We start from the raw sequence: 13,602 nt of genomic DNA, 5'->3' as shown, positions 1-13,602 counted from the left end.
CACCTACGCGTTCGTATTGTTGAGTACTACAACGATACGCTAAAAGAATGTTTCGTACGTCTCACTATACGCTGGTCCACGAAGGTCAACACTCTCGCCTCTAGGGGCATTTTTGTCAATTCTCTCATTTAAAATTAATAAAATTGTCAAATTAGGGACGGGTTGCCATAATTTACCCACCTTAAAAAAAATTCCATCCCCGAAATTTGAAATAATTTGCTAAACAGAAAATACTCAAATTAAAAGGAAATACATAAAGAAGAAATCAAGCTAGAGTGGTTGCATACAAGAGAATGCCATTCTGTAGCGATCGGAGTGCAATGATTCCTCTTTCATGCCCCCGAACTCATACTTTCCTTTTTCTCTAGTATAATACTATAATATAATACCTCTTATAAAAATATAGAGTCAAAAGTATTTACATATGTATAATAAGCCAAAATACACATATATATAACAACGTAAAGTTAAAAATATTTGTACTAAAATTAAATTGAACATAGAATATTTTTCACCTACGAACTTGTTGTGTCACGTACTCCGAAGGTATGTATGTAGTATCTTTGGGTCGAGCGTAAACAATAAATAGGTAAATATATACAAATAAATAAATAAGTATTCTAACATAAACAGGCCTACCCATCCACTTGCTTAACGAATCCAACAAATAAGTTATCAATATTACGGTCTGTAGCCCGCAATACCAACAACTCATTGTTGTCTCGATAAGCAAATGACAAATTCAAGAGGGTGCAATATTACCATCTTACCCCTCATTGGGAAATACACACACATCGACTAATCAAAGCCTCGATCATACTCACGCACTACCCTTTCGGGTGGCATCGTCAATAGTACACAATTTCTTACATCGTAATCTCGATTATTCGAATACCTTTTCGCAATACTCCTCTGTCAATCATGTGTTAGGCATAAAATCTCTATACAACGCCTCAAATGCTACCATACCCAAAAATCAAAAGTGTAACCGTAATTACACGCAACTCTAACAAAAATAAGTATATACTACTATCATGCTAAAACTATAAAATGGATAACGTAACATGCCACAAAGGTCCGGATAGTTCATTCATAATGGTCGTTAGTCTAAGGGTGAAGTGTGGTACTGAACAACAACTTTGTACCCATACCCTTCAAGAAAACTTCCCAAGGCTTAGAAGTGAACCGCGTGTCCCGGCGAGATGCAGTAGTGACACACATACCATATATTCGAACAATGCAGTTCACAATACCATAGTGAGCAGATTCATATTGAATTTCTCTCAAATTTAGCAAAAAATTATGTCAAGAAGGCTAAAATAACACTCAAGAATTTGAGGGTCAAGACAAATCTATCAAATCTAGAGTATAGGATAACTAGATTGAATGCATAACATTTCGCTAAAACGGTAGCTTCCGGAAGAATCAACTACCAACGATAAAGATTCGTTCAACAGAGTATTTGTAGGGTGATTGAAACATCAAATGTCAAAACTAAAAATTTAAATGTTTGAGCGATTCACCTAAACTATATGTCTGCTTCAAAATTAATACGAAGTGCAATAAGGTAGACATGTACTCAAGGTTGACTGGAATACCTTCCAGCACAAGAAGTGAATATGGAATCGCAATCAGAGTATATGCTAATCGAAACATTAGAAAATCAGATAATTTCAAGAATGAGGAATTTTACCAAATAGTCTAAACGTAGTCCCTCTGGACCAACGGAAGGTGAGTTGACTTGTCAAGTCGATCAGTAATCATTGAAACATTATCATAATCTCCACATGTATAAGATATCTCGTACCGAGAGTTTACAATGATATTTCCCCATCTCTATTTGGATACAAGAAATGATTATAACCACTCGAACGATTTCTTGATAATTCGGAAATAACGTCAAATCGATACTTATGAACTCCAGCTAGAATGGGATAGGAAAGGCTGGAAATGGTCAAGGGTAGATATATCTTTTGCAGTGGTAAACAGTAACTACGTTTGCACAACCAGGATGATACACGATAGTGCAATCGTAGGCATTAATTTGGTTCTTCCATCATCGCTGTAAAAAATTTAGTTCCCTTTAAATGAAGATGTATTTGAGAGATCTAAGGTTGATAAAGATTTTGGACACATTTCTCCACAGAGAAGTGTCATCCAGTTTTCAAATGAAGGTGACAACTATTGACTCAAGGTCATGAATAAGATGATCAATTTAAAACGGTTCTAAACATTGGGAAAAATAAGTGACACTCCGTCATGTGGCATCTACACAGCCAAAACATACAAAGAAAACATCAACGAGGATTTCGAAATAATCAATGTCATCGAAATGTGTAAAACTAAGGTAAGATGAGACAACACTTTGGTTGTCAGAAACTTTAGTCATAATCAACATCACAACTAAACTAACTTTCCTCGGTTGATAAGTGAAGAAAAACACTATAGCCAAAAATCGCTAGCAAATTGTCGATATAATCGACAAGACCAAGAATATCTCGTGTTTCACAACACTTTGTGAGAATTGCAACTTTCTTTCGTTATAACCTTTTTTGGAAAAAGAAAAGAAGATTGTTTACTGAGATCACGTCTCCCAAGAAAAGTACCAATTTAATCAAAGTTAACAGTTGAACAATTTGGTATAAAGCTAACTATTGATGTTTAGAGAATTTAGTGTCACTGTTGAGATAGATGAGAAAGTCATCAATAAGACCACTATGAATTCGTCAGGCTATGGAGGAAAGCTCGGGTTACAAAGGTTGGTCAGGTAAACCATCAATTCAAAGTACAGGTATTAACGGTTTTAATCGTCACCCTATTGGGTTGCTAAAATGTAGATATGATCCTAAGGTTTTGTTTTTCACCTTCACGAATAGGTTTCAGGTTTCCTAAATAAGGTGTTTGCTTGAATAAAATTCCTAATCAGTAAGCTTCCGTAACTAAGTTCTCTCAATGTTGTAGAGTTATTTGAAATGACACAAGGAAAATTGATGTGGTACGAGAAAGTGGATCGATGGTGTAATTCACTTCACCATTTAGTGATATCCTAGGTAAAATTTTGAGAATTGGCGCTAAAGGTATACATCCTCGAAACGTACCATACTACTTCCTTTCACTACACCATGTGATAATGGGTCCTCATAGCTTTCTCGATACTCAATTCGTTCTTACAGCGGGAATCTAGCTAGTGCTTCATTTCTAATGTTTGTCGGTGAAAGTGACCACAAGAATGACTAGTCGAGAATGTTCAAGTTACCTAACTGGGGAATATGGTTAACACAACCATGAATTTACTGTCCTAATACAAGGCATGCTCCTAAGTTTCCATGATTTTAATTTCTTCGGCTCAGATAGTCATTGTTAATCAATATATTAGTTGAGCCGCTATTTAACACATTTATGATATTTTGATATTGTTCGTTACCCTGAAATTGTCAACCAGTGTTCTGGTATAAGGTTATCACTTCCAGATACTAGTACCTATGTCCGTTATCAAAAATCATGCCGCCTGAATACTGGTTGACAATTCCTAGATATCGGACAATATTGTCAATTAGTAGCGTCACCGTAGGCTGATTACAGGTTAGAACCCGCTCGGGTAGATGGTTTCAGATAATTGGTAAGGAACTGATCCAACAAGGTGGTTTTGTTGATTATAGGGAAAATACTTCCTACACGGGGATTTCTACTAACTGTAGGTATAATAACTCGTACTTCCATGTTTATTTTCATCGAGATGACGAGTATAACATCGAAAGAAATTTTGGGATCTAGTGTTGGTTGAAATGTCTTAAGGCCAAAATTTTTTGCTGACAACCTATCTTAGAATGGACTTAAACAGAAATCGATCTTCCTCTTAAGGATCTGGAATGATAACTAGCGTGTTTGAAAAGATTAGTGTTATCAGGGACCAAAAGTGATTGTCCCCCAGATGTTCTTCTGTCGAGTGCTACCACTTTAGCACCACATTGTCACACTAGACATTTCTAGAAATCTTGATGAAAGTAAACTTCATAGGAATTCTGATAGATGCTAGACTAACAGGTACTGCCAAAGAATCAAAATTAATTAGCATTTCCCATTCCCAAGTTTTGGTAATGTTGGCTGGAGAATAGTGATGGGTTGATTGGTAATTCTCTGATGACACAAATATTAATATATTAGCCCCACTTCGGGGTCATCATCTCATTCCAGAATTTCCTTGGCAGAAAGGTTCTTTGTTTAAGGTCTAGAGGTGTTCGCCAAAACGATGTTGTAGAATGTCGATAAGTCGTCTAAGTCACTTCAAACTTAAAAAAAAGGAAACACATTTTTCGTGTTGGACGAGGTGGCGAGATTAGGAAATTAGGCTCAAGAACCGAGAATGCTTACATCACGCGTGTGATGAATACAATACTACCCAAACTTATGCTCTGATACCAAACTGACACACCCCGACCCGGAATGTCCACCTAGACTCTGAATCGAGCTATGCTGGCCAACACTCGGAGGGTGACGAAGCCATAAAATGTAGTGATGTGGAAAATATAAATAAATTTTAAACCTAAAAATGCCTAAATATAAGAGTACGCTGGTGAGCAAGAATGAACTCATTTCACATGTAATGTCAGAGCATAAGTAAAGTACAGTAAAGTGGGATGATAATTATACCATCGAAGGTGGACCTATATTGATATTTACCAAGAATCCTCGTCAACATGAAAGCTCAGCACTAGAACCTGAAAGGGTGAAAAATAAGGGTGAGTGGGCCTAAAAACAAAGCTTTGTAAAAACCTTTTCGAAAACATAGTAACCCCTCACCGTAAAACAAGTATAGTTTCCAAAATATACATACTATGTATAGTAAGAAAATACTTACCGTAGCCTGCAACATTTCAAGAATTCAATACGATACAATATTTCATAAGTAAGCACATGACGTCCGCAATCACATAATCTTGCATAAGCAAACATATCATATCGAGTGCTCATCGACACATGCTGACACACGAGTTCATCTAGAGTTATTCTGACATGAACCAGATTGGATGTAACAATAATAGACACTCTAATACTACAATCATGTGAAGACTAGCGCTATACGGAGCACATATGAGTTCTAATTGCCTATAGCAATCTAGGACAGGACTGACACCTTCAATGGATCCAAAGTGAACGTACGGTGTGATGTGCACATACATGTGAAAGACTGGCCCTAGCCCGGGTAAGTACTAACACCGATGCAACAACCAATGAACAGTTTAACAAAAACATAATCATGCCACAATGATTCGATAATTCTAGTCGACATAATACTATTCATAGCTGTAAGTTTAGCTAAGACATCCCGTAGGATTTATAATGATTTCCTAATTCTCGTCGTTACATCATTTTCTATAAATGTTAATTTAATTACAGCAGTCATATAGAAAATTCATTATTAGATGTATATATGGAAACTATATATATATATATATACACACACACACACACACACATATCAAAGAAAAGACCCACCCACAGATCATGTTGTCGAGTCGAACCCGCCTAGTAGCATTGAGAGTCTTTGCGATGCGTTTTGCCTAGAAACGAAACCATTTAGGTAAATATAACATACTAATGTAATTACACGTTTTTGTACAAAGTACGGCTAATAAATGAACTATTTTAAAACAGTCGAATTTCGAAAAACGGACGGCGAATTTAGATTCGGCACATTGAGAAACCTAAGGAAAGACCTTGGGTTCTTCCACGTGCTGCCACAAAGTGGCTGCTCGAAAGGCCACGAGTAGCCACGTGCCGATTTTGATCACTGAAAGGTTTACCATAAAAGTTTTCCTCGTTGCCGTGGACGGCGACGGAGCACAGTACCTCCTGTGGAGGCGCGTGTGCCCCATGTATCAGCCATGACCCGCTCCCACGTGCCGGCCCAGGGAACTGATATTGGGTTCGAGTTGAACTTGGGCCTGGCCTAAATGGGTTGGATTGGGTTAATAGGCCAAGGGTTATTGGATCAGGCCTAGCAACTAGGTTGGGCCGGTTTTGGGTTCCGGATCATTGGCCTAACAACTGAGTTAGGCCGGTTTTCAATCACGGGTCGCCGGATTCCACAAAGGAGAAAGCCGGAGCTGGCTTGTTTTCCAGAGCTCCGATCGAGCTCCATTCGCAACTAGACTTCACCATTTAAGTGTCAAAATTATAATAGGAGGACAGAGATTCAATTAATACCCTTTTCGCTCGCAGCCGTGGTCAGAAAACACCTAGAAAAACTTCAGGTTCGCAGGAAAATCTGGGAAGTTTTCCCCTAGTTGCTTTTGCACTCAACCATCACAATAGACTTTCAAAACTACTCTAATCCTACACTAAAATGTGCTCCAAGTAAGCACTCGTTGGGGAAAATTATTGAACAGTAGTGGCGCCACTGCTCAGAGAGAGAGAAAAAGATATGTCACGTTCCTGTGGCTTGGGTTTCACGACGTAGGGTCATACTATGGTGCGGTCATGCTCGTCGAAGCAACAATGGTGTGATGGTGGTGGCGGCGTGTGGTTCCCAGAGAAGGAGAGTAAGTCAGAAAGGAAGTGACAAAGAGAGATGAAAGAGAGAGAGAGAGAGACAGAGAGAGAGAGAGAGAGCTGAGAGAGAGAAGTGAGGTGAGATGGCATTCATCAGGTGGACAGATGAAATGCCACGAGAGAGGTGAAGGAATGGGGCGTGGGCCCCACATGTCTCACAAAACAAGCCACAAAATATCTTCCAATTGAAATTATCAAATCACCCTTCAGGTTAGTAAATCCGTAAAACCTTTATTGTAACTTCAAATTCGATTCCGCTTATGTCTACGAGTTTGTATTGTCGAGTACTACAAGGATACACTAAAAGAATATTTCGTACGTCCCACTATATGCTAGTCCACGATGGTCAACATCCTTGCCTCTAAGGGCATTTTCGTCAATTCTCCCATTTAAAATTAATAAAATTATCAAATTAGGGACGGATTGTCACACCCAATCTATTCTAGAATAGCATTAGCCAAAAGAATAGCATGTGTTCTTGGTTGTTCAACTTCATGTTCCTGTAAGTTGTAACTTCCCAAAAGATCTTCCAATGTACCCAATCCAAGTTCTTGATAGCCACCATCAATTGTTTTTGCCACCTTTCCTTTACATCTCTCAAGCCCAAGACACAGACACAGACACACACAGGAATCTAGTTACCTGGAATGAGACATGCACCATAATCCAGAGATTCCATCCAAATTACAAAGCCTGTAAATTGCAAAAGCTGTTAAAAGGACACAAAACCCAGAGAGGGGGATCCACCCCAAAAGAAGCTTCCCAAAAAAAAAAAAAACACCAGCAATCTCTCTCTCTCTCTCTCTTCACGCTTGGGACTCATGAGTGGCCTTTGTCCACTGCTCCCAAAGCAGTCCCTCCCCTTTTTATGAGGCACACTCTTTCGTCCACTTCCTAGTTCCTAGTCTCCCCTTCTGCTCAAGTACGACTAAATGTCACTGTAGTTATAGAGTAACTCTAAACTTTGAAGGCTGAGCTTTTAAGCTTTTGCTTCCTGCCAACTCCCATGTGACTCAATTCTGGTACAGTACTTTGAAATGGCATCAAAGAAAAACTTTGTAGGACGGTTTCATCTACCAGTTGAGCACTCTACAATAAAAAAAACGAATCTCGTTGTATTTGAGTTTACAATTATACAACTCAACGTAGGTCCAAACTTTGTATGCCAGTTTTACCGGCTAAATGGTCAAATACTCTTAAAAGAACGAGGCTTATTGTATTTGAATAGTCTCTGACTCAATGTATGTAAAATTTGTAGTGCATACAAAGAACATATACTATCTGAATGGTTAAATACTTTTAAAAAGAATAAGACTCATTGTAGTTGAATACTATCTGACTTAACGTAAATACAACTTTCATTGCATACAAAAAACATATACCACTGCATTGGGATACTATCTGACCCACGCTTATTCAAAATTTACATCTAATTATTTTGAGATGTGGTGGGAGTATCTCAAACTAATATATATGTTTTTATTTTATGTTTTATCTTTCTCAATAAAAATTTTGCAACTTGTCAGCAGTCAATGCTTTTCTCCTCTGCTTCCGCTTCTATAATTTCTGCTGCTCACTTAGTCATTTTCTCATGAGAAAGTGTTTTATTACTACACCCAAATGGTGGGGGAGATAGACAAAGCTCTTGTCCAAGATACCAAAAAGTAGTGATTCCACAAGAGAAGCATCCCCATCCCCATCCACCACAAATCCTCTCTCTTTCCATGGATCTCACAAGCCCCAGATGTTTTCAACCTCCATCTTTTATCTCATCCAGTGGGGTAAATATCCCCATTTGGTTTTTTCTTTTACCTTCTGTATTTTACTTTTATGATCTTCACAATGGGTTTTAATTACTCTTAACTTGTTTCCTGCTTTTTTTTTTTTTTTTTTTTTTTTTTTTTCAGGAACCGCCATTGGAGAGCAACCCAAGCTTCTATGGAAAAACCACAAGGGACCCATTTGCAGACACATTTCCAGACCCTCTCTGCAAGCTCAACCTCAGGGAAACCTCTGAGTTTGTCAAGTCACTCCCAGTCCCAAGCAATGCCACATCAGCACAGAGGAGGGACGGAGGAGTGAACTCTATGACACAGAGGAGAGCAGCAGAAGCTCCTCCCAGTCCTGGAAGGCCAGTTTTCAGCTTCTCAGTTGGCAACTTTTCCAGAAAGAGCTTTCCTTCAAAGTGGGATGATGCTGAAAAGTGGCTCATAAGCACTTCCTGCCATGACTCTCCTGCTCACACCACCAAGCCGCAATCAGATTCCACAAAGATTTTTAATCCAAAACAATGTGAGGTTTTTGCTGAAAGATCAAGGGTCACAGAGGAAAAGGTCTCAAAGGTGGTCTCAAGCTTTCAAAGATGTGTTTCTTTGAACAATTATCAATCTACCAGAGCTTTCAATGGGGTCTCAACATCAGCTGATGTGCTTCTAAAAGGTTAAATCTTTTATTTCAATTTTTGCGGAACCTTCTCACCTTTTGGCTTTTTGCATCATCTTTTTGTTCCACTTTCATCTTCCCCTACTTTTGTTTTTCCCTTTAAAATTTTGATAATATTTGGGTAGGGGGGAATTGAACTCGGGTGCATGGGCGAATGCTCTTAACCAATCGAGCTACAAGCTCATTCAAGTTAAAAGCCCAGATAGTAAACAATGTAGAATCTATTTTTTTACTTTTTCATTTATGTTGTTTACTGGGTATCTTTCAATTTCTGTAAAACACACAAGAATTGATCTCCTTAATCAATAAAGGGTTTTGCTAAGTATCTGTTTATGCAAAAAGAATTGGAGTCTTTAAGTCTTCTAGCTGAAATAGTTACTGTTACATTGAAATTGCTTAATTTTGTTCATAACCAAATTTCAATGAACTGAGTTAATTTGTTTTGCAAACTGAAACTTGGGTTTTGTTTTGTTCCTGCAGATAAGTTTGTCGATGACATAGAACCAATTTTACCCAATTCCAGGTGCTTAGAGCCAACTAAAGAGGGCTTTCTATTCAAAAACTCAGCCTGTGACGCCGCGAAAGATGCAGGCAGCGGCACAGAAGAGGCTCATGATGTACACCATCGAGATGTCGGCACAGAGATGACTCCTCTTGGAAGCTCAACAACTTCAAGGTGCCCCACGCCGTTCAAGTGCTCATCTCCAGCGCGCCACAACACGCCTGCGAACAGGTCAGGGCCTTTGGCACTGGGGCACTCTAGCAGCACCAACAACACCATTGACATTGCCCAGCTGCAGGAGTGCCTTGGGACACAGTACGAATCTGTTACGTCGAACTGGAGCTCAAGGGAAGAGGAGGAAGTGGAAATATCGAAGAGCTTGAGACATTTCGAAACAAGCAATGCGTACGGAGAGAGAATTTCTGAAATTAGAGGTGCTGCATGGGAAGAGGAAGAAAATAACGAATGCTGCCTTAGGTAATAACTGGATTATTATGTTAAAGTGTTAAACCACATTTGTTTAAGAGTTTTAAGAGTAGTTTTGCAAGTGGTGGGTAAGGCCTCCATTTGCAATTGTCCATCTCGGGTTTAAACCCTCTCCCCGTCCCTTACTCTAACTTAAAATAGTAATATCGCTTGTAAAAGAAAAAAAATGAACGTGTGGTTTGAATGTACAGATATCAAAGAGAAGAAGCCAAAATCCAAGCTTGGGTCAACCTCCAAAGTGCAAAAGCAGAAGCTCAGTCAAGAAAGCTTGAGGTACTTCTGTCAATCTGTTAGTATTTCCTTGGTGGAATATTACTTTAGTTGGTTTTTGTTCTTTAACCATTTGTTGATTTTCCATGGCAATTCAAATGCAAGCATCAGAAACATGAGATGTGAACTTGAACTGATGTTGCCTCCCTTTGCTGTGATTTGTATAATGATTTTCTAGTAGCATAGGGAAATAATTGAAAAATACATACAAGTTGAACTGGTTATAAATGTTGAACAAAAAAAGAAACCCGGGTAACACAAAAACTTCAAGTCAATAAAGGGGCACAAAAATCCTGATTTAAATACGACTTATTCTTGAGAGATAAATGGTTTTCACACGTCTATTTTCTGCTTCTACACTTCTGCACTTTTGCTATTTGGTCATCAAACATATTACTGCACTCTGGACCACCTCCATTGAAGTGCATTAATTATTATTTTGGTTCTGGTTGGCATCCTAGTTCTTGAGCCACCCGTCCCTCTTGGACATTATTCTTCTTTTGTATTTTACACTGCAGTCTGGACCACTTCCATTGAAGTGTGTTTAATTTGCTTCATATAATATGTAGTTTCTATACATGCCAAACTTTTAAAGCAAAGAAGAAAGCTAGAAGTCATCACCCCCACATTTTAATACTGGCAATTGGAGAGTATTTAATTGGGTTGGAAGCTTGGTTTTTTGTTCTTTCCTAAATTCCTTATAGATTAGTGAAGAGGGCCCTATTCAGTATTATTGTCACACCGTTACGAGTATTATTAATCCATTACTGTTATAACTTGGATCTTTATATGTTAATGTCATATTCTATATGCCCATGACCTATGAATCATGTCCCCGCGGTAGTGTGGTAGTTGGTGGTGTAAAAGGTTGGCTCAATACAAGCGAAGATGGATGTGAAGAGAATCCCACATCAGAGAAGTACAACAATATTCTAAGGTTTAAATATAGGTGTTCCACTTCTAATTGTACCGAGGTCCTTTAAAATAAAACCTACACCTAAGGTTCATTGGGCTTGATACCACCCAAGGGATTCGGCCTAGGTGGTTAAGTGGGGATAGCGTTACTAGTGGACACTTATGGAGCCCGTGACATAATAGTCACCCTAAACTCTCTTTCTAGTTTTAATTGCCTGCATAACCGGAGCTCATCCACTTTACACAATGTAGTCACGCTCACGTCTACAAATTTCTCCTTTTTCACTTGAACTTCATTTGTAGTTAACTGGCTGATGCATTTTTGGTTTTGGGTTATAGGTGAAGATACAGAAGATGAGATCGAACCTGGAGGAGAAGCTGATGAAGAGGATGGCAGTAGTTCACAGAAAAGCTGAGGAGTGGAGTGCAACAGCGAGGCAGCAGCACTCTGAACAAATCCACAAGGCCACCAACAATGCAGCACACAAGATGATCACAAATAGGCACAACCCTCATTTTTCTGGCCACATTTCTTGCGGCTGCTTCCCTTGCAATAACCATTAACAACCCAGATCATGAAAGGAAAAAAATGCAAAAAAAAAATATATATATATATATATATATATATTTCTTAATTTGTAGAGTGAGGCTGCACCGTAAGTCCAAAAAAAAGAGCAGTAACCTATGAACAAGGGAAGCGATTTTCGTATTCTAACCTTCCTCTCTGTGAGGATTGAATTATGAAAGGAGGATTGATAGACGAGAAGTGCAGACAGAAAAATCGGGAGTGTGACAATCACTATTAGGGGTGATTTTCGGCACAATCGGATCAAAAACAAGTTTTCCAATTTAATTCTGAATTTTAAAGAATATTTAGATTAGAAATTTATTGGCGGAATTGAAAATGCAAACTTGCACCCCTAATCGCTAACCCATGAACAATGTCTCAACTCTTAATCAAAGTATTAAAGGATAACCTGCAAATGATATTTTATCAGTCCTATACTTGGTTAAGAGCATTTATCTTTACACATGAAGTCCCAAGTCTAATTTTTTATTCCCGATCTTGTATAAAGAATTTGTGTTTTTTTTTTTTTTATCCAAGTAAAGACGATTCAAAAGAATCACACATTGTTAGGAGGAGTAATTTTGTATATGCTTATAAGTAGTCGGTTATTCCCTATATTATCAATTGGTAGATCCTCAAATTTCTTTGAAAAACTATAGGCTAGTGACATGCAAGGTCTTGGACCGTTTGATAACTATTTCGTTTAATTTTATCAAAATCATAACAAATTAAGGCTGAACTAAAACACATTTTCTTCTTCCCATTAAAGTCTTGACATTTAGAAAGAACTTATAGCTCGAGTTATTGAAACCCATATATTCAGTGTTATATTGGAGCTCTCACATATTTACTTTTGGATTTGAGGTCCTCGATTTTCACCCTTTTTTGAAAATAAAATAAAAAAAAGGGACAACTGATGGCAAGCTACGATTATCCATCCATTTCGGGAGCTGAAAAAGACTCACAGAGGCATTTCAGCCTCTTTTTTTTTTTTTTTTTTTTTTTTTTTTTTTTTACATTGGCGGGAGGGGGGGTTAGGGGAACAACCAATGGCAAATCATACTTATCCACCCCTTTCAAGGGCCGAAAAGACTTACAAAGGCATTTCAGTCTCTTACTGGCCAGAAGTCTAAGTTCTAAACTAGAAGTGGGTTTCGAACCCAAGACCTCCAATTTTTAATTTGAAGGAAGCCTCCTCGCAATTTGTCATTTACCTCTAAATCACCAGGTTGTAGTTCAATTTTCACCCTATTTAAATATGCTTTAAAATAAAGTTCACATGAGAGCTGAAGGTTAGACTGGACTCGGAAAACATCTGAAGTGGAAAGCAGTTTTGTTCTTTGTTATTTGGCTTATTGGCTTATTACCCCAGAATCTAAGAACACCACAATATTATCGTCCTGCCATTGTTGGAACTTGGAACCTTTGGGACCTACCTGTAACCTGTCTGCAGCAGCCATGCACGAGAAGAAAGAAAAGGATATATACTTTTACTATTAGCAAATGGCAAAGAGAGATTTTGGCACAGTAATAATTTGTTTTTTACGTGCTCGAAGAGACCAAAGATTTGATCTCATTTGATGATAAAAGCTGCACCACTTTGTCTTAAATGACCCAACCATTTCAAATGTTATTGCTTTTCCGGCACTCTTGCAGTTGCAGCAAAAGGTTATTATGTTGGCTCTTAAAGTTTCTGAGTCTAAAATTTGTTAGCAACTTGCGTAAAATAAGTTTATCATTAATATTTTATTCAGGTTTAGAAACTCAACGTTTTATGAAATTTTTTTACACATGACATCATATCACGGTGGCGATCACTCATTCTCTAAAGTTGTAATGGTGGTATTTGTTGGACCACTTTGTCTTC

At 38.2% G+C, this 13,602-nt stretch overlaps 1 protein-coding gene across 1 annotated transcript; it reads left to right on the top strand.

Moving 5' to 3' along the window:
• The first annotated feature begins 8,145 nt into the window (after positions 1-8,145).
• On the top strand, positions 8,146-11,882 carry LOC137738728 (uncharacterized). The gene is made up of 5 exons (XM_068478204.2): positions 8,146-8,333; positions 8,460-8,991; positions 9,475-9,973; positions 10,174-10,255; positions 11,507-11,882. Exons 1-5 carry the CDS (start codon positions 8,277-8,279, stop codon positions 11,729-11,731), a joined length of 1,395 nt encoding a protein of 464 aa, XP_068334305.2. The 5' UTR covers positions 8,146-8,276; the 3' UTR covers positions 11,732-11,882.
• The last annotated feature ends 1,720 nt before the right edge of the window (positions 11,883-13,602 follow it).

Source organism: Pyrus communis, chromosome 9 (genome assembly GCF_041283825.1).
Source record: "Pyrus communis isolate YQ-2024b chromosome 9, ASM4128382v1, whole genome shotgun sequence".
In the NCBI taxonomy this organism is placed as follows: domain Eukaryota; kingdom Viridiplantae; phylum Streptophyta; class Magnoliopsida; order Rosales; family Rosaceae; genus Pyrus; species Pyrus communis.
The sequence above is the reverse complement of the archived record's forward strand: the minus strand, read 5'-3'. Positions and strand labels throughout refer to the sequence as shown.